Raw genomic sequence first — 21723 nt, 5'->3', positions numbered from 1 at the left:
AACAAAATATGGGACCACCATTGACGCGGTATTTTCTAGGTATTTAGAGGATATTATGTCGCAAACTTTTCTTTTTTCTTATTTCAGTTATCATAAACCTATAGTTTCAATGATAAATATTCCTGAATAACCAACAGCTACTGTAAGATAATAAAACCCACATGTATTGTAAAATAATAAAAATATTTTAAACAATATTAACTTTTTATTTATTTAATAAAAGAAAAATTTGTTTTCTTATCGGTCACCACGCTCAAAAAGTGTAACTTGAATTAATATCAAAGAAAAAGAAATACTGCATAAATAAAATAAATAAATAATTATAATTGCATAAGTTGATACAAAATGCTATGCAATAGCTTTACCGCGGCAGTCCCCGAGTGCCACACGTCTTTTTTTTTTTACCTACCTATACATAGATTTTGTTAGCATTTGACGCTAACAAAATCTGCCTTTTGATTACATTATTTTGTCTTTCCTGTTTAACTCCACTTTACCTATAGGTAAAAAACTTAAGTAAGTCACCTGTTGTATGTAGTTGTGAAGTGTTCGAATAGACAATACATGTTTAAAAGACACACACAAACAAAACAAATGTCTATTCGAACACGTCACAACTACATACAACAGGTGACTTACTTAAGTTTTTTACCTATACAGTAGTCACGAAAGTCGCGAAAAACAAAACGTTACTCTTTTGTTATTTAAAAAGGAATTTCTTTAAAGACAGGTGACGCATTTGGAAAGATAATGGCTGCTCGCCGAATTGAATTTACGTTTCCTAAAGGCCTCCCCTGTTGTACAAAGAACGCATTATTTTTTATCATTATTTCTTTTATTACGCTTTACCATTACTTTTATTTTATTGCTGGTCACAATGGAAAGTTCCGCTTTGGACGCTTTGAGAAATAATTGTGGTGAAATCTGCGTTGAATGTTTTGAACTTTGCTTACCGTTTGTTATGATTGTGGTTTAACATTGTGTTTGATCTTTGAATTACAAATAAATGGTCTTACGTGTGTATTATACATGAGTTTTTATATACACATTATTGTCTATGCTTACCAAGGTATCTTGCTTACTATTTAAGATTACGTAAATTTATGCAGCTCCCATTCTTCATGAAACTGAAGCAGCATAAATTAGGTAATAACTGTGAAATAAACACACCGCTTTTAAACAACTTCTCAACCCGCCACAGTCCGCTTTAAATTTTTGGAGTAATGTAAGTACAGTCGACTCTGGTTAATTCAAACCCACTATAATTCGAACCTCTATAATTCAAAGTTATCACGAGGCCCCTAGGACATCTTTTAATATTTCGAATAAAAATCAATACATTTTTAAGCAAGGTAATTCTAACAAAAAATCATATCTACGTAACAAAACAACGCGTTAATTTGAACTCATAGGCGTCAAACACTCGACAATTCAAAGTTATCAAATTGCAAACGTAAGTACCCTACATATTGAGATATTTTCAAACTTGTGTCATCGGCGCATGAGCATTTGTTACTGTAATGATTCTAGTTTGCCACACACTTCCGCACTCATTTGTTTGTTTAGTTTCAGTTACTCTGTCGTTGGTTATGTATTGGCTCCTCTTCACGATGGCCCAGCGCTGGCCCAGCGAGATGGCCATGCGATGGCTGACACGCCACTACACGATGGCGACATTCAGTTGCGATCTATTCGTGTTCCAAGATGGACGTGGGAGCATTAGCCGCTGCAGCAATTTATTTATACGCCACGTACCAACCTTTTCTTAATCTGCACAATAATAAAGTAATTAAAAAGAAATGACGTAGAAGATTATGGTGGATGTTATCTATCCGTCGCAATAAATAAATAAACTACTTATTATGGGACAGTATTACACAAATTGACTAAGTCCCACGGAAAGTACAATAAGGCTTGTGTTGTGGGTACTTAGACAACGATATACATATTATATACATATGTATAAATACTTAAATACATAGAAGACATCCATGACTCCGGAACGAATATCCATGCTCATCACACGAATAAATGTCCTTACCAGGATTTGAACCCGGGACCATCGGCTTCATAGGCAGGGTCACTACCCACTAGGCCACACAAGTTGTCACCTAAGTCAATTTAAATTTGTGCAATAAACTCTTCAAAGCTTTGAAACCCTACTAAAAATCATTACTTGTCTCTTCCTTAATGTGCCGCTGTGTAGGTATATATTGTGCATATATATAATTTATGTATGTATATTTAGATATGTAGGTATCTAATATTAATTTCTTTTATTATTGGTATATTTATTTATTTAAATTGTGAATGTACTGTATATACAGATGTCTGCGTAATGTATAAGTAATTTTCCTAATCCTCTAATTAATTCGTGCACAATTTGTTATAAAAACTTGTTTTTTTAATATCCTGCTACCTTATTTCTATAGTTTTGGTCCTTATGTTTGGGGTTCCATGTTACGCTTTCTCCCCGATATAACTCTAAAAACTTTATTCTTTCGTGATGCGGCCACATACTCGTCATTTTTAATCAAAATAATACACAGTGCGAACGTCCTCACTCGACCGCGTTCGAGCACGCACTGAGGGATGGGCCACGTGAAGACGCGGACAGCCATCGCTGGTCCACTACCTTTGATGTGCGGACGAAAAACCGACACCGCGGCCATCCCATCGCCATCCCGCGCGCCATAAGCCATCCGACACCACTACCCTCTCTACACGCTGGCCCAGCTTAGTGGGCCACTATGATGGTCCATCGTGTAGAGGAGCCATATAAGAACAGATTAAAAGTTTGTGTTGTTATTTAACACCAATAACGATTCTCAACTGCTTCAAAAAATCGATAAAGCCTTTCACAGACGGAGCGATAATATATATTAATATACACACGCCAGCTATACCAAAATATATATCGCTATCTAGCTATTGTGAGAGAGACGAAATATACGAAAAAATATCGCAATATACCGAGCTGTAATATCGCAAGGTATCTTATAATGCTTTACTGTAAGATATCGTAAGATACCAAAATATATATTACAGCTTCGTGTGTGAACTATGTCAAATGGTACGTAAAATCGTAAGATGCCTTGCTATAACATATCTTTTGGTATATAATCGGTCCGTCTGTGATGGGGTTAAGCATTCGAGGCTTTGTGTCGGATATATTTTTGAAATTAATACAAGAAAGAGAATTAATTCAAATTATCATATGTAACATAATTTTTTTGTTTATTTATTTAAACTTTATTGCACAAAATACAAAAAAAAACAAATGGCGGACTTAATGCCTGAAGGCATTCTCTACCAGTCAGCCATAATTAATTATAATAATAATCAATAATTAGTCATCTTGTATTTTTACAAGCACGCGGCGACTTACAAGGTTTAGATAGATACAGTCGGCTGTAAAATCTTGTATCGAATTTGAATTGAAATCTATTTTGAGTAAATTTGGTCAATGTCAAAGGTGGATTTCGGTGAACGATTAGATAGTGACAGGTATCTATTAATTCTCGTTATCCATCTATGGTGATAACGGTTACACTTGTGCGCGCACATCATATTGAAAGAGTGTCATGCGATAGTGCACTCATGGATGGACCTTTCCACCACCGTATTTGTTTCAGTTGATACTTGTGATATTTTAAAGGATATTTTAGTAAACGTGGTAAGCCAATAAGTGTCTCTTTATTACATCGCTATTCGCAGCAGAAGAGTTCGACCATAGTAAGTTTTCATTCCAAGCGCTCTTCAATTATGGCGCTCCTATAGAATATTAATTAATGATTAAACGAACTTACCTGAAGTGAAGTTCGATCATAATTATACGATTAGCTTGTCCGAAGAGGTTAGCATTTATCACATGTAGTAACACATACGGTGTCGCCATTCACGCACTTTATTTCGGAGACTTAGCGGCAAAAACATTTGCTCAAACACTTTTTTTTTTTTTTTGGCGGGTATATTGTAACTTATCTTACCTGGCTTCTACCCGAATTCGCGCCATCATTTAGTTCAGAGGCAATCTTCACTCCTTCTTTTCAATTCTCTAGGGGTTTACCTAGGGAGGGTGGGATGCTAACCTCTTCGGACAAGCTAATCGTATAATTATGATCGAACTTCACTTCAGGTAAGTTCGTTTAATCATTAATTATACTCAAGCTTGTCCTCGAGGTTAGCATTTATCACATGTAGATGTTGAGAGGAATGATACTTGAAATGAAAAAACGTCAGGTTAATCATTATAAAGAGAATATATTCTTAGTCCAATTATGGACAACTGTAAGATCAAACAAAAAATAATTAAACAATATTTTATCACCGTGTTAATTGTCACACAATGAATCATTTAATATATCTTGCCAAGGTACAGGAATTGTTATTTTTAACAATAATTCTATTATAAAAGCGTCCAAACGTGCTGGAGGTACCACTCCAACCAGCAGTTTTCCTTATTAGATCTAAATTGACTCCTAATCTATGAGCCCTAGACGTCGCAGCGTGTCTTGTGCTGTGGGCTGTAAATATTGATATATCAATACCACATTCTTGCAAAGTATTCTTAATCCACCTACTTAAGGTTTGGGAAGTTATTGATCTGTGTGGTTTATTCAAACTTACAAATAGGACATCACTACTACGAAGAGTTTTTGTTACATCTAAATAAGAATGCAAAGCAGCACATGGACATATTTCCGGCCTTTCTCGGAAATATGGTAAAACAAGAGTTGGTTGTGCAAGACCAACGCGCGAAGTTTTTATTAAATCTGGAATTTTTATATGAATTTCATTGACATGAAACTCAATGTTCTTAAAGTTAATTTTGGAAAGAGTCTGAACTCGATGTGCTGTTGTTAAAGCTAGAAGGGTTACAAGTTTTTTCGATATTTTTTCTAAATTAAGAGTTGTATTTGGATACCAATTTGCAAGAGCGTTCAGAACTACAGATGTGTCCCAGGTCATGCTATATTTCGGTAAAGGTGGACGCAAGCGAAATATGCCTTTGAAAAAAAGTTTCATACGATTATCATTACCTATGTCTGCACCTAAGATTAGTGAAAGAGCAGACCGGCAACTATTTAGTGTTCCATATTGAGCACCAGAGTCGTACAAATCAGTTAAAAAAGAAATCACATTTGGAACAGATGCTTGGTAAACATCTACTTGATTATTAATACAAAAAGAAAACCATTTCTTGAGACAAGAATCATATTGTTTTAGTGAGCTATTTGACAGAGAGGCCAGCATGATGCATATTGCAGATTCTGGTACAAATTTCTTCATCATTGACGTCCTGATAAGATCCCTGCAACCAGGGTAATCTTTTGGTGAATATCTCGGTTGCTGGAATGAGATATAATAAGATCTTTATTCGGTTTGAAAAATAAAGGTTTAGAAGCTAAGAGGCTTTGAAACAATGGGTACCACGGTTGAGTGGGCCAAAGTGGGACTACGATAACTAAATTTAAATATTTACAACGCTCTAGTTCTTTGGTGTAAAGCCAACCATATTCGACAGCTGGGCATGCCGAAGTAAGTAAACCCATAAGACGAGCAAAATCTCTAATTTTACAACGTTTCAAATTACGGAATTTGTTGATTTCAGATTTAATTTTTTCAATTTTGTCCAGTGGTAAAGTAACCTCTAAATTTTTTGAGTCTATGATGAATCCCAAAAATTTACAACTCGTATGAGGCGTTAAATTACTCTTTTCATGGTTTACAATGAAACCTAGGGATTGTAAAAGGTTTATAGTGTCTGATACATTTTCTAGACATGTATTAGGGTACCTAGATATCAATAACAAATCGTCAAGGTACACGGTGGACAGATAGCCGCAAGATCTAAGCAGACTGATGATTGGCTTCATAATTTTAGTGAAAACATAAGGTGCGGCGTTTAAACCGAACGGCAAGACATTGAACTGATATAATTTATTTTCGAAAGTAAATCTAAGGTACTTTTTAAAATGTCCATGTATTGGTATTAAAAAGTACGCGTCCTTGAGATCTAGGTTACACATATAGCTATCCTTAGATATTAATTTCAAGGCCGTGCGTAGGTCTTCAAGTTTAAAATGTTTTGTATTTATAAATTTGTTTAGCTCTTTCAAATTTAAGATAAATCTGATTTTTCCGTTCGGTTTAGGTACCAAAAAAACTGGGGATATAAATTGGCCTTCACAGCTCTGACATTCCGAAATGGCGCCTATGCATAGTAGGTCGCTAACAGAATGTCGGAACTGTGTTATCTCTGAATCGGAATACGCCCTAGGGACAGGTGGCGTACGCTGTACGACAGGCATTGAAAAGGGTATTTGATAACCCTGTATCCACGAGAGTATAATTTTGTCGTTAGTTAGAAGTGACCACTGATAGCTGAAGTGAGCTAAGCGGCCGGCAAACTTTACCATATCTAGCGGCGGGTGCTGCGCCTGTGATGCGGATGCGATGATTTTCTCGAGGAGTTGTCGCGACGGCTCTTCAGTGCAGGCTCCTTCGTCCTCTGAGTACCCTTCGGCCTGTAATAATTCTGGGGAGGACCTCGCCAGTTTAAATTCTTGGGGGGTACTTTATTATTATTGTTCTTCTTAGCCTGCAGACCTGAGGTCGATGGTGTGGCTTTCAAATCATCTCCAGATTTATTTATGGCCTTAGCGGCTTTTATTTTTTCAGCAAGTTCCTGACTGAAGAGTAACTTGTCAATTTTTGTTGTTTGTAATTCGTCTTTAAGCTCCTTTTTTAAGTTATGAAGAATAAAATTCCTCCTAACTAACGATTCTGCGTGCTGACTGTCACATAGAATCTTACAAGAGTCCATTAATAGCTGTATCAGCTTTGTGTTCTTTGGTTGTTCAGTCAAGAGCAAGGTAAGGCTCTCTGATAAGGCGGAAATTGCAGATGAAATCTGTTTCTGTCGTATTTCTATGCTTTTGTCCCTCTTAAAGACATGTTCATGGACGGCGGCTTTTACCTCAGGATTGAGGGTAGGTGCATCAATCAAGGCGCTATTAGCAGGAGGTAAGTACCTGTCTAAAAGTTCCTTACGTGTATCTTTAGTCTTTACCTAGCCCATTAGTAGCTATATGTTGCAAGCGTACTGCAAGATCAGGTCTGATCTCCTTGCCGTAGACTCTGACTTGAGAGGGGTCGTCCCCTAATATTTTAAGGAGATCTTCGTCGAGATCCATTGCGTCAGCAGAGGCGTCCATAGCTGGCTCGCCTAGCGGCAACGATGTTGGCGAGTTGTTTACCTCCTGAGCGACGCATGGTTGTGGGGTAGGGGCTGGATCGGCGCTTGTCGAAAGTAAAACAGGCGCAGACGTTCTCGTCAGCGGTGGAGCAGGCGCGGCTGGGCTCTCTGCTGCGCGCATCTGAAGAGGTGTGGCCAATCTTTCCGTTGGCCGGACGGGCGCGGGGTGGGTGACCCTTACACTGGATTCCTGTTCGTTGTCGGGCACGTCTGAAACGCAACGATCTAACGTTGTAGTAAAAAAAAGCAAAGATGTTAGCCTTAGATGCTAACTGCATTGCTATATGCCCAAAAGAACGGGTGTCGGTACAATATTATATTTTATTAAATAAATATATAGCAAAGATGTCGGCCTCAATGCGGACTGCAATGCTTCACTACGTTTACGCCGTGCACGAATTAACATGCGTTCGAGTTTTTTAACTTTTCTCGCAATGCACTCATAATCATTTGAATCCGTACGTGTACGTTTGCCCATGATTATTTCGTTTATTCGCGGCGTAATTTTTCACGTGCGGAGTGGCGGAGCACTGAAATGTGAATGATGGCGCGAATTCGGGTAGAAGCCAGGTAAGATAAGTTACAATATACCCGCCAAAAAAAAAAAAAAAAAAAAAGTGTTTGAGCAAATGTTTTTGCCGCTAAGTCTCCGAAATAAAGTGCGTGAATGGCGACACCGTATGTGTTACTACATGTGATAAATGCTAACCTCGAGGACAAGCTTGAGTATAATTACGCATTTATCATCATTGCCAATATGATGCAAACTTAGCTCGGTTGGAGTCTAAGTAAACACAAATGACAATAAATTATTCTGCTATTTTTTAAACATGCTGCTCGAAAGTCATTTGTTAAACATAAAAACTTAACAAAAATAAAGAAAAAGAAACTATAATATTTAGAGACAAATCGAGAGTCCAATCAAAAGATAAAGCACAAGCTCAGAATATCATATATAAATAAATTACAGGATATAAAATGATCACACTTACGAGGGTAGTGATCAGAACTGTTGTATATTTAACCTTAAAGTTTAACTGTTGGTGTAAATAAAAAACGATCAAAATAAAATCATTTTGGAATGCTTACGTTATTGCTTATTTTAAGTCCATCAAACCAAAATCGACTTAAAATAAGCAATTATGACCATGGATTACAGAAAATCACAAGTATCTACATATATCATCTAAGTAGACATAGGTATAAGATATGAATGAAACGGCCCTGTATAAATCGTGTCGACGCATTTTAGTCACGCTTATTGCTATTTCTGAATACCAAACGATTAGTGACTTGACATCACCTTATACGTTATTGCGAGTTTTAGATGCAATTTATTTTTCACAGACTGTTGTCATATCCAAAAATCGCACATGCTAATTTCATTTAGGTAATTTTGAAAATGATAACCTAACCTAAGCATTTATGCTCAGATTTAAGATACCTTTACCATACATACACGTACAACAAGTGCTAGTTATGGAGAGATTGGAGAGGGGTGAATAGGTTTATATGCTAGTATACAATATATAAATCGCAGGTACTTGAAAGTACAAGATGAAGGTTAATATTACGTCATTATTTACGTAGCAAATATTACCTATAAGTAAGTTCATTTATGTACAAAATGTACAATGGTTGATTTTTGTTTCTCTAACCTTTCTGTTATCAATTATGTATGTATGTTTTTTTTTAAATTATGTGTAAACATTGAGATATTTGTAAATGTATTTTATACATTTCGGTAATTTATTTTAATGCTTGTGAAATAATTTGATTTGTAAAAGTGAGCGAGTTTGAGTTTTAAATAATGATCCTATGATTAACGACATTGTTCAAATAATTTACTCATATTTGATCGATTTTCTCATCCGTTATTTCAACCGGTTGCACTGCAGCCCTAGTCAGCCCAGTTGCACTGCAACCCATTGTCAGGTTTCTCTAGAAAATCTTCTTCTAGAAGACGTCGAACAGTGTCATTCTGTGTCCCTCAAACAAGATTGGACAAATAGTCCCGTCGAACAAATAGTGCTAAAAATGTAAATGTTAGAACAAACAGTAAAATTAAAATGATGTATAATTAATTGTAAGCAAAACGATTGAATGAAATCATAAGTTTAACAAACGCAAATTTCCTGTCAACAAATCATAATGACGAAATATACTCTGTTAAGTTCCCCGCAAGCTGGACCTACCCGAGTTTCAAGATTTTCAAAGTTATTTTTTATATTGCTATGTTTTGCTTTCTTTGTATTCATAATATATGTGAACTGGTCTCAACGTTTCAAAACAGAACTCGATGATCAAATAATCCAAGAAGCTTTGAATAATCCCGTTTTTGATCCATCTTTTACAAACCAATATACCCATAGAATTGAAAATACAACTCATAAATTTGACCAAAATAGGCTAAAGTACATATTGCTTTGGACACCAAAAAGTTCTCTTCCATTCAACTATTTTGGAATACGACAAATCGCATTTACTAGAAACAAGTGTGAATTCACAAATTGTTATATAACTGCTGACAGACGATATTTCAAGGGAGATCTCACAAAATTCGACGCCGTAGCTTTTAATGGGAGAAACTTGAGATACGTAAAAGCATCAGAGCTACCCCAGCAAAGATCGCCTCACCAGAAATATATCTTCTTCAACGTAGAATCTTCTACGTACCAACCGGTCTGCAACCCTTGGTGGGACAACTTTTTCAACTGGACATCCACTTACAAGCTGAACTCTGACATAATGTACTCGTACATTTATATAAGGGATATGAATGGCGTACACGTCGGACCTAGAATAGACATGGATTGGGTTAAAGATATGAAAGAAATTGGCGACACATTAAAAAAGAAGCTAAAGAGTAAGAAGAAGGCAGCAGCTTGGTTTGTATCTCACTGCGTCACTAGAAGTAAGAGAGAGAAATATGTGAAGTTACTTCAGAAGGCGTTGAAACCCTATGAGTTGACCGTAGACATATACGGACATTGTGGTACGTTAGTTTGCCACGGGTATGAAGAAAAGAAGTGTTGGGCTATGGTATCCTCTGATTATTACTTCTATCTTTCCTTTGAGAATGCCTTCGCCGAGGACTACGTGACAGAGAAGTTGCTGACCGCGTTGAATAATGACGCAGTGCCGATTGTGCTAGGAGGATCGAACTACACCAGGTACTTATTCAATTACCTATCACTTCCACTTTTCATAAGTCCACAAAAAAACAGTCCTAGCAGCTTACAGAAAAAATCAGCCAACTTATTGGCAATCCAACTAATAAAATTAATGTTTTTATTTGGCACTACGATACAATACTCTTCATTGGAATCCTCCCAAAATAATCAATTTTAATCAACATTCGATCTTCGCACTTAGCTTGTGTCAGTTTTTGAGGACTCACTCGAGTAAACCAATTTAATATCACTTTACTTTTGCACATCACACATTTTACCAGGTTCCTCCCGCCCGGCTCCTACATCGACGCCCGTCACCACGAGCCAGAATCCCTGGCCCACGTCGTGGCAGACGTCATAGCCAACCCCAGCAAGTACCACGAATTCTTCCGGTGGCGGAACCACTACAAGTACTCCGAGTCCGAACAAAAAGAGGACGTGTGCAACTTGTGCACGGCGCTGAATGATAAGAATATGGTGACGATGGAGTCCACGTATCCGCACTTCAGGAGTTGGTGGAACTCGGACTGGGAAGAGAGATGTCAAGATGACAATTGGAGCACTTGATCTTAGTCGATATAGATATTTTGGTTAAACTCGATCGCAATACCGATAGTAATTGACGCGGTCGTTTGACCGGTGTCTGTAGTGTAGTGACCCTGCCTATGAAGCCGATGGTCTTGGGTTCGAATCCCGGTAGGCCATTTATTTGTGTCATGACCACAGATATTTGTTACTGAGTCATGAATATTTTCTATGTATTTCAGTATTTGTATATTATATATATCGTTGTCTGAGTACCTACAACACAAGCCTTCTTGACTTACCGTGAGACTTAGTCAATTTGTGTAAAAATGTCCCTGTAATATTTAATTATTTTAATTATAATATTACGAGTGTTTTATATGGCCTGCCTGTTCTCTAATAAGTAATAGCAAAAGAATGCCATTTTTTTTTTCAATTAACGCCATGTGGCATGATTGTCAATTTAATAATATAAAGAAAAAAAATCAGCTTACCCCTCTCAACCCCCTAAATTTCCCCCTAAAATAAGAAATAAGCAGTTTTGACTTACGAGTATTTACAATAGTAGTGGCGGTAATTGCTATAACTGTTCCAAAATATAGCTGTTTCCGTTAAACGGTCTTTGAGAAAACCGCATTTAACCAATTTGCAAAACCGAAGTGATTCCATAAGTCTTCCGTGAACAAACTTTTGTACGGAACACTAAAAAAGGATGTAATTGGACAGTGAGGGAACCACGAGGGCTATTTTGGAGATAAGATAAGTATACCAACGTTATCTGTCCGCAGTCCAATGCCCGCCATACTTACATTGACAGTTTTGTCCACAAGAAACATCTGCCAGACAGACCTGACGGATACCTATTAATCTGAGGGCACGGTAGTGCTCCCGCTAAGACGAGCCAAGTAAATTTATTTTAAACGTTGCGTGCCCTTTGTTATGACTGTGGTTTAACATAAAATTTTATGTTTGATATTTGAATATAAATGTATGTCCTACGTAACTGTGTATTAATTTGTATAGGAGTTTTTATCTGCATAGCATAGATATGCAATAAAAACTATTTACTTAAAAAATTTAAATGTGCTCCATCTATTTTTTTGGCAATATGTAGTATAGTACTTATAGCAAATTGAGATTAGTAAATTATGATGTGAATTTGATTTAAATTACAGTTCATTCTTCATAAAACTAAACCAGAATAGGTAATAAACTATGAAATGAATACAGCATTTTTAATCGACTTATATACGAATATTTTTTTTTTAATAATGGGTTAGGAAAGTCGATAAGTCGGTAATTGAGGGTTTTTTGAATCTCATTTTTTTTATTAATGTAAGAAAGCCAAAGTTTATCTAAATGATTACACATCTATCTTCCTAAACTGTTGTTCTAAAAATATTTTTAAGGTGTCTTAAATTTCTGATAAGTATATAATTTGGCAAGCCATTTCCTTCAGTAGGAAAAGGTGGCAATTTTAAAAATGTAGGCGCGAAGAGCTGCCGTCCGATAGAAAATTTGAATTTCGCTCCTTTTCCTGCCTTCGAAATGGGTTTGCCAGATTATATCTCGTAAGAGTTATAAGTACAATACAGTTGAGTTGAGTTGTATATTACAATTACCGGACAATAGCATATTACATCACCTTACCTCCTAAACAAATCTGACGTTTACGAAATAAACTGCTGTCTTTTTAAACTGTTTTATGGTCATCGCTTATGCTACTACTAACATAAGGATCAGTGTTAGCCGAAGGTTAATTTCAATTGACATATGTGACATTATCTATGAAAAGGGACCTTATTGTCGGTGGCGCTTACGCCATCATCAACGATGCTCCCATATTATAAACAATTCAATTCAATTCAATAATTTTAATTCAGAAAATAAATTCCATACATTAAAATACAATATAAATTAAGATAAAAATTAAAATTAAATATGTTAGTAACAATAGGTAAATCCTTAAGAAACTATGTTAGTAATAAATTGGCCTAAACAAAAAAAAAAATATTATTTCCCCGCTGTGGTATGGAGCTGCATCCATCGCCTAAGTATCGGGGAGTCCCACCTCTCGGCCAGCGTTTGTAGGATGGTGTTCGTGGAGCCGCGCACACGTTTCATCATCGAGGCAGCCGCGCTACACAGTGCGGCGTAAGCGCCATCGACAATAAGGTCCCTTTTCATAGATAAGTTTACGGTTCAATTTGTATTGGCTATTTTCAATTGCATTAATGTTTCAGCCAACACTGATAAGGATAGATAATAAATAAAATACCTGCTACATATATTTATTAGGTTAACAAGTACGTAAACATTTCAGCAATTAAACTTACGATTTGTAAAACATTCCTCCTATCCCTTCGACAATAGCTAGAAAGATCGCTGACTATGACTAGGCGGACAACACGATAAATCTCCTCGGGATAATCCCCGGTGGGCTGACTTCGCTTTGTCCCGTGTGGTCGCCCTGAGCCCTCTGTGATACGGAAATTGTTGAGTGGCCGAAAAATCCCGGATCTTGGTTGTATGGGCGATATTGTGCTACCATCTTATGCGGGACGCAATGTGTTTATAGGAAATAATTTTTAGAAAAAAAGCCGACTGTAATGAGGGAGACTGGTGAAAGAAAATTATTGTTGATTTTGGTGCATATAATGAAATTAAAAAGACAGCGTCCTACGTCTAATTATGTAGAAAAGGAGTTAAAAAGAGATTTTTTTGTCACTGCACCCACCTTAACAGATTTCAGATTTGTCCTATGGTTGACTGGTAAAATACCCGCAATAGGGTATTCGACTGTATTTTAAATAAATTATATCCCACCGTGCATGAATAAAGCACCAGATAATTATTAGAAAAAAGATAGATAGCAGTTATTTTTAAACACAAGTTCTATTTAATAAATAGGATAGAATAAAATCAAAATATAATAATAATAAAAATGGCTACAAGTATGCTTAAAACAGTTGAGAAGTACCCTCAATTCCTCATTACTACATACTCAACGATTACTATATATATATATATATATGCCTTTAACATTCAAGGAGTTCCCTCGATTCCTCATGGGCCCCATCGTCAGAACTCGAACTTGACAAAACAAAAGTAAACTAAAGTATGGTATCCCTAGCAAACGAAAAAAACAGTACTGTACATCGAACAGCCGCTAGTTTTTTTTTATTAAGGCCGTGAGAGTCAGAATGGCGGGTGTACCTAAATAAAATCAAATGAAAAGCATACCATATTTTTGTACCTAATTTGTACTATTTAGTACCTCGTTTAAAAAAATTTGTACCTCACGGTACGTAAAGTTATGATCAAAAAACAGGTCACCCGCCATCCTGACAGTCAGAATGGCGGGTGTACTTTATTACGCTATGTTCCCGTGGTTATTGATAAATTCTATAAAAAGCCAAATTTTTGTACCTTTTTTGTACCTTCATATTCAATTATAATACGAGTCATTTTATTTGTGCTTTCCAAGTTTTACTCATTTTATATTTTGCTTGCTATTACAATGTTGCAGGCGTTATAATTTTTCAAGTTATCGATTTAATTTTTAAGAAAAAACGCTAAGGTACAATTATTTTTATTACGCCAGGATTTAGTACCTTTAATGTTTAATCTGTTAAGTTCAAATAACTCAGAAAATCATGTCTTAAAAATGATTTTTCTTAGGAAGATTTCTTTGAATTAGCGCCTAGCCTTTTTTAACGCTAAGGTACAATTATTTTTATTACGCCAGGATTTAGTACCTTTAATGTTTAATCTGTTAAGTTCTAATAGCTCAGAAAATCATGTCTTAAAAATGATTTTTATTAGGAAGATTTCTTTGAATTGGCGCCTAGCCTTTTTTAAGACATGATTTACTGAGTTATTTGAACTTAACAGATTAAACATTAAAGATACTAAATCCTGGCGTAATAAAAATAATTGTACCTTAGCGTTTTTTCTTAAAAATGAAATCGATAATTTGAAAAATTATAACGCCTGCAAAATTGTAATAGCAAGCAAAATATAAAATGAGTAAAACTTGGAAACCAAAAATAAAATGACTCGTATTATAATTGAATATGAAGGTACAAAAAAGGTACAAAAATTTGGCTTTTATAGAATTTATCAATAACCACGGGAACATAGCGTAATAAAGTACACCCGCCATTCTGACTGTCAGGATGGCGGGTGACCTGTTTTTTGGTGATAACTTTAAGTACCGTGAGGTACAATTTTTTTTAAAGGAGGTACTAAATAGTACAAATTAGGTACAAAAATATGGTATGGTTTTCATTTCATTTTATTTAGGTACGTCCGCCATTCTAACTCTCACTTAAGGCCGCTCGCGCTCCAGTAGGTAGGCCCCCACCGCGAAAACCGAAATTCGCAAATTGCGGGGATCGACTTTCACTAAGAGGTAATTAGAGTGACAGAGAAAAATGCCCGCTATTGACGAACTTCGATTTTCGCGGTTAAAGCCCAGACGTATCTAAATTTGCCTATTTGGGATAATGTGGTCGAATAAAATAGTTTTAGATGACTTTGTTATGGAGTAGTGTGAAGATACGAGTATTATAATGTGAACAATTACGAAATAAAAAGGATACAGAGGCTGATTATGCGACGAATAAACCTGGGATAATGGGAATGGGATTACTCGATTTAACACTGAAAGAAAACTGCACATATCACTGCATAACCTCTAATTCTTCATACCAATATCGCTTAAACACCTGTTAATACATTAATATCTTATCAAACTTTGTTAAACAAAACGCACAGTCTTTTATATTTTTTCAATGATGTTATCAAAGTTTTATCTGAAAATCACAATTACAAACTTAATCAAATGTAAACAAAACAGTTCCACGGATAAGATATAAATGACACGCGATTTTCGAACAATCAAACGTAGTGTTGCTAACCCGCGATTTTTCAAATTTGCCGCCTATTTCTACTGACAAGTTTTGCTTGACCAACTATACATTTAAAAAGTGTCATTTGATGAAGTGAAATGCTGATGATGATCAAAATGTAACCCTTCAACGACGCATAGTTCACGTTTGGCGATTTGTCCTATTCGCTGTCTGACATATCCAGCTTGACACACATAAATGCTTGATATGTTAAAGAAAATCCAAAAACACTATATGTATGCCTTTATCATTTGAGGAGTTTCGTCGAGCTTGACAAGAATACGTCTTGAAAACCTAATTTGCCACACAAATATAAAGAAGACGACAAATCGCCAAACGAGAACTATGCGTCGTTGAAGAGTTCCATTCTGATCAGCAACAGCAGTTCCACTTCATCGAATGTCACTTTTTTATATGTAAACGCTTGATTTGTTAAAGAAAATACAACTATCACTATATGTATGCCTTAAGCATTTGAGGAGTTTCCTCGATTATTTTTTAAATAGGAAGGGTACGCTGACAGATGTCATCTCCATACAATTTATAACCTAAAAACCGAATCTCGCAAAATTGTATTGAGATGACATCTACCTGCGTATAGTTGTTAGCTTTGTAGCTGGCCCCAACGGCTTATCCTTTGTCTATTGTTAACTAAAACCGCGCGTGCCACTTACGATATTTTTTTATGTTTATCTAATTAAATAATTTACCATATTAGAACATTTGTAGGGGCCGTTAGCCCTTACACTTGCTTGATGCGACTGGTAGCGCTGGTGGCGGAGGTAGAATAATACACTGAAGGTTGGATGGTTACTGAACGATTTATTGAGGAAAACCAGGGTTTATATAGTGGCTGTCTACGTGCATGGCATTTAGGTGACATTTAACAATATTAAATATAATTATAATTTCTTAGATGATTCATACCCTTGACATTTCTATTGTGCGTTAATTAATCTATTTTCTATTTTCTTAATGTCACATGACGTATGCATCACGTAGGGCTTACGCTATAGTTTATCGCAACGTAAGCATGTACAGTAATGAGACTGTACATACTGGCAACCCCAAAAGGAAGTTAAGGATACCCGAGATAGGATCTAAGTTACAATGGCTTAACCAATTAAAGGCTACATGGATAATATTACATTAAACAATCTGGATAGTGCTACATTAACCTAACCTAAAGGTCACATAGCTAAAGTTACAAAAGTATTTATAATCTTAGATTTCCTACTTATAATTACAAAGTGCTCTGTTAATATGTAATGTGCATTCGAGTTTTAATCTTATATTCTACAGGTAGGTGTGAGATTTGACAATATTTCTCTTAGATAATAATGCTTGTCAGCTATTATATCACTATCACTTAGTAAGGATGATGGAGATCCCCCTTTTTTGGGATTCTGTTAGTTTAGTAGGTTATTGTTATTGGTTTCATATTGCATTCTGGGTGGTCTTTATATTTTCATTATTATTTTAATGGCAGATTAACCACAGTACGGTTTTTGGCATCATGGAGTCCGTAGCAACCCTTGTGCATGTTCGCTCGCGCAGTGTCGCGTTTGCCGAGCGCCACGGATTGCAGTTCCTTTACTCGCGGGTGCGCTATGACCATCCTCGTTATGGGATGGTATATCAATCTTGTATGATAACTCCCGAGGGCCATCCCTTTATCACTCTCCAAACTCCTGCATTGGAGCTTGGGGAGAGATTTTTTGGAGAACTGTCCTTCACGGCCCCGGATGGTGTACTTTACGGTGCGGAGTTTGAATTGTCGCCCAGCCAGTTGTTCTGATTCGTCATTTGGGTTGTCTCTTCGTTTTCCGCTAGCCCGATGTTAGTAGTGAAATGGCAAGTTGAGGTTTGAAGTTCGTTTTCCAGATTAGTTTCGGGAAGTGACGGACCGTGCCACCAGAGGGTGAGATTCACCAGTTTGCTTGGGTACACGCCTCGTGAAGCGCAGTCACTTGGATTATCTTCAGATCTGATGTAATTCCACTTGTCTGCTGGTATTATTTGTGTGACCTTTACTACTCGGTTGGCCACGTATTTTTCCCATCGTGACTCGTCCCCCTGTAGCCATGCGAGGGTTACTTGGGAGTCGCAAAATGCTTGTATATTTACATCGTAGTCTTTGTAGGCTTCCAATACCTTCTTCATGAGTTGGGCTAGTAGTAGGGTTCCACATAATTCTAACTTTGGTAGAGTAGTTTTTTGCGATATGGGGGCAACCCTAGTTTTCGCTGCTAGTAGAGTTGTTCGCGGCTTCCCGTTGTCATCCTTAACACGAGTGTAAATGACGCAGGCAAACGCTTTCTCACTTGCGTCAGAGAACCCTAAAAGTTCGATTTGCTTTGATGTTCCGCCGATCCATCTGTTTAGGTTAACCTTGTTTAGTAGTTGTAGTTCCGTTTTAAGTTTTATCCAATCTTCTTGGATTTGATGAGGCAGAATTAGATCCCATGAAATATTACTGGTCCAAACCCTTTGGAATATTAGTTTTGCCGTCACGGTGACAGGACTATACCAGCCTAATGGGTCATATAGGCGTGATATTTCAGACAGTAGAGTCCGTTTAGTTAAGTTTGACGCTGTGTCGTTTTGTAGTTCCCAGCTGAGTAGGAACGTGTCCGAGCTTGGGTTCCAGTTGAAATTTGATCTTTGGTTAGATCCTCCAGCAAAGTTGGGTCGTTAGCTGACCATTTTCGTAAGTTCATACCTCCACCTTTGAGTAGGCTTATTAGTGAGCTCTGTAGTTCTTTTGCTTCTTCGATTGCGTTGCGACCGCTGATGAGGTCGTCAACGTAGAATTCGTTATTTAGTGTTTCGGCAGCTTCGGGATGTTTGTGACCATCGTCAATGGCCAACTGCTTGAGTGTTCTTGTTGCTAACCAACCTGCACATTTTTGGCCGTAGGTTACTGTACAGAGTTGGTATTCCTGAAGTTTTTCAGAAGGCGAGTTTCGCCATATTATCTTCTGAAGATGTTGTTGGTCCTCAGAGATCCATATGCATCTGTACATCATTTGGACATCAGCGCAAAAGGCGTATTTGTAGGACCTCCATTTTAGAATCAGGGCTTGAATGTCCCTTTGTAGGTTAGGACCCTTTTCTTGGAGGCTATTTAAGCTATAGCCGCTGCTGGTTTTTTGTGATGCATTATAAACAACCCTTAACTTTGTGGTGGATGCTTTTGCCCTCAATACCCCATGATGCGGAAGGTAACAGTCTTGTGCTGAGGATGAATTTGAAGGCTTCATGTGCTGCAGATCGGAATATTCTTTCATAAATTCCCGATACATTTGGGCTAGTTTTGGTTGCCTTTGCAGTTTGCGTTCTAGTTGTAGAAACTGAGAGATCGCTATTTGTTTTGAATTTCCCAGCTTTTTTTCGTATTTTGCGCTTAGTGGCATTTTCATAATGTATTTTCCAACGGGGCCCCGCTTAACAGTTTGCTGGTAGTAATCTTCACATTTATCGTCCGTAGACCTATCCGCGTCGTTTTGCGAGATGTCTTCATTTTCCCAAAATTTGGTAAGTTCATCCATGTTAGTTAAGGCTGCGTGGCAGCTGGGTGAGGTGGGAGTTGTCAGGCTTCCACTGATAATCCAACCTAGCTGGGTTTGTTGGGCAATTGGAGCCCTTTTACCAGCTTTTATTAGCCCGTTCATGAGGGCGTCAGCGTAAACGTGGGCCCCGAGTAGCAGGTCTATGGGGCGCGACACGTCGAAGTCAGGGTCCGCTAGTTTTAAGTTTTGTATGTGCGGCCAGTCTGCTTTCTTGAATGTGGGGTTAGGTAAGTTCCTAGTTATTTTGCGGACGATAAATGCTTTTGTTTGAAATGTATAATCGGAATGCAAGGACTTGCCCTTAAGCTCTGCTTTTCCTTTGCAGGTTAAGGTCCCGATTCCAGTTATAGTCCCATTTAGCTTCTTCCTGGGTAGGTTTAGTAATTGTGCGGCATTTTCAGTTATGAGATTTAGCTGAGAGCCTTGATCTAGTAATGCGCGTAGCGTTGTAAATGTCCCGTTGCTTGCTTGAAGTTGAAGCTGAACCGTAGTTAGCAGGACTTCTACCTCATTTGTTGCTATATGATGGCTCGTTGGTTGTTGAGTGGAAGTTGATGGCTTTGGCCCGAATTGAAATTTTGTATATTTAGAAGTTATTTGTTTCTTCATGTTATTATTGTGCAATAATGAATGATGTTTCATGTTACATTCTTTGCACGTATTTTGAGATCTGCATTCCCTGTCCCCGTGATCGGACAAACAGTTTTTGCAGACCTTTAGTTTCGCAACCATGTTGTTGCGTTGCGGTATATCCAGGTCAACAAACTTCTGACATTGTCTCAGCGAGTGCCCCCCTTCGCAAAGTGGACATTGACCGTGTGTTGCATGGTATGTTTTGAAGTTATTCTTGAAATAGTTAAAGTTATTGTAGTTAGGCTTCTTGGTTTGATATTCCTTACTAAAGGGTTTCACGGATGCTTGCTTCTGTTGGGTGGTGACATCCTTTTTGGCGCGTTTCATGGTTTCATAAGCCATGAATTTGCTCTCTAGAAAGTAGAGAAAGTCGTGTAACACCGGAACTTCCCTGTGGTCTTGGAGGTCCCGTACGTAGTCGCTGTGTGTGGATGCGTCCAATTTCAGTCATCAAATGAACGATAATAGGACCCCACGTTGTGGTATCTAAGCCGATATTTGTTAGTCCACTTAAGCATTCGGTTTCGGTTTGGTAGTGTTCGGTGGGTATAAAATGTAGGGGCCGATTTTTGATAATGTGACGTTGTCCATATCTTGCTGTTGAGATCCTTTCGCATGGAATCGTACCTGTTTTCTATGTCGGTGAATATATTGTAGTAAGTTTCATGAGCGCCTTTGAGTAAGCCATCTATCTCCCAGTGTTGTTTGTCTATGTCCGTCCATTTTGATTTTAGGATATTAAGATTATCTTCTAATTCCCATTTTTCATTGTTAGGGGCAATGGCAATTTTTGACATCGCTCGGTCGATTGCCTTGAAGTTGCATTCTTGTTTGCTTAACAGTTGAATGACGTTACTGGTTCCGGTTTCCGTTCCTTCCAGACGCTCTGTAAGGTCGAATTGTACTGAACTGTTCGCTTCAGTTAGCTTGTGAATCAAGTTTAGCATATCCGCCTTAGTAACGTCGTACATGTTTTTTGTTTTTGTGTGGATGTCTTCTTGAAAGTAGGTGATGTTTTTGTCCTCGATTTCTGTCTCGAGGACCTCATGTTGGCTTTCGAACTTATCCCATAAGGCGTCGAGATTGGCCAGCCGTTTGTTTAAATAGTCGCGAGTTTTCCTGTCCGCTGAGTCTTTCTTGTAGTTGGCGCACAGGGACTTGATGCTTTCAAAGCAGGCTTGTTGCTGCAGGAGTTTGCTCATGATGAGTTGAAGGCTAAGCTGTCGCTTGAAGTTAGTTGTTATGTCCAATCACCGCCGGGTTTCTTGTTACCGTGACAGGCGATAGGATAGCCAATTGTTAAGCTGATGTTCTCAGTAGTTTACCGAGTATGAGTGAGCTGACGAGTTTGATCGATGTGATTGAGCTTGCACCCCGTCTGTTGTAGTTGTAGGTTCCGGAGCGCAGCGTGGGTGGAGTATTACCTCTGGTTCAGCCCGATGTCCGTGTTCACAGCTCACAGGCAATCAGTGCTTTTAGCACGATATATGTGCCTTCTCAATTTACTGGTGAGACCCGCTTGTGGGAGGCCAGTAAACCGATTCACTATCGTAGTAAGCAACAAAACACTAAATACCTTTTGTGAGCAGCGAAGGACCCGGAGAGGTTCGAAGGACCATAAAATGTAGGGGCCGTTAGCCCTTACA

General features: G+C 37.7%; 3 protein-coding genes across 3 annotated transcripts; 1 reads left to right on the top strand and 2 right to left on the bottom strand.

Moving 5' to 3' along the window:
- Positions 1-5467: 5467 nt before the first annotated feature.
- LOC133525219 (uncharacterized) lies at positions 5468-8191 on the bottom strand. Its single transcript, XM_061861508.1, is given in 3 exon segments — positions 5468-7075; positions 7077-7529; positions 7572-8191. Coding segments are annotated over 3 exon segments (1272 nt in total). The 5' UTR covers positions 7740-8191; the 3' UTR covers positions 5468-6424.
- A 590-nt stretch (positions 8192-8781) lies between these two features.
- Positions 8782-12657, top strand: LOC133525050 (alpha-(1,3)-fucosyltransferase C-like). The gene is made up of 2 exons (XM_061861272.1): positions 8782-10434; positions 10716-12657. Exons 1-2 carry the CDS (start codon positions 9413-9415, stop codon positions 10999-11001), a joined length of 1308 nt encoding a protein of 435 aa, XP_061717256.1. The 5' UTR covers positions 8782-9412; the 3' UTR covers positions 11002-12657.
- A 4970-nt stretch (positions 12658-17627) lies between these two features.
- On the bottom strand, positions 17628-21279 carry LOC133525218 (uncharacterized). Its single transcript, XM_061861507.1, has 3 exons — positions 20705-21279; positions 18595-20498; positions 17628-18211 (listed from the first exon to the last, which is right to left on the bottom strand). The coding sequence occupies exons 1-3, from the start codon at positions 21277-21279 to the stop codon at positions 17628-17630; spliced, it is 3063 nt and encodes a 1020-aa protein (XP_061717491.1).
- Between the last annotated feature and the right edge of the window lie 444 nt (positions 21280-21723).

This window comes from Cydia pomonella, chromosome 14 (assembly GCF_033807575.1).
Source record: "Cydia pomonella isolate Wapato2018A chromosome 14, ilCydPomo1, whole genome shotgun sequence".
In the NCBI taxonomy this organism is placed as follows: domain Eukaryota; kingdom Metazoa; phylum Arthropoda; class Insecta; order Lepidoptera; family Tortricidae; genus Cydia; species Cydia pomonella.
This window is presented reverse-complemented; position numbering and strand designations above follow the sequence as displayed.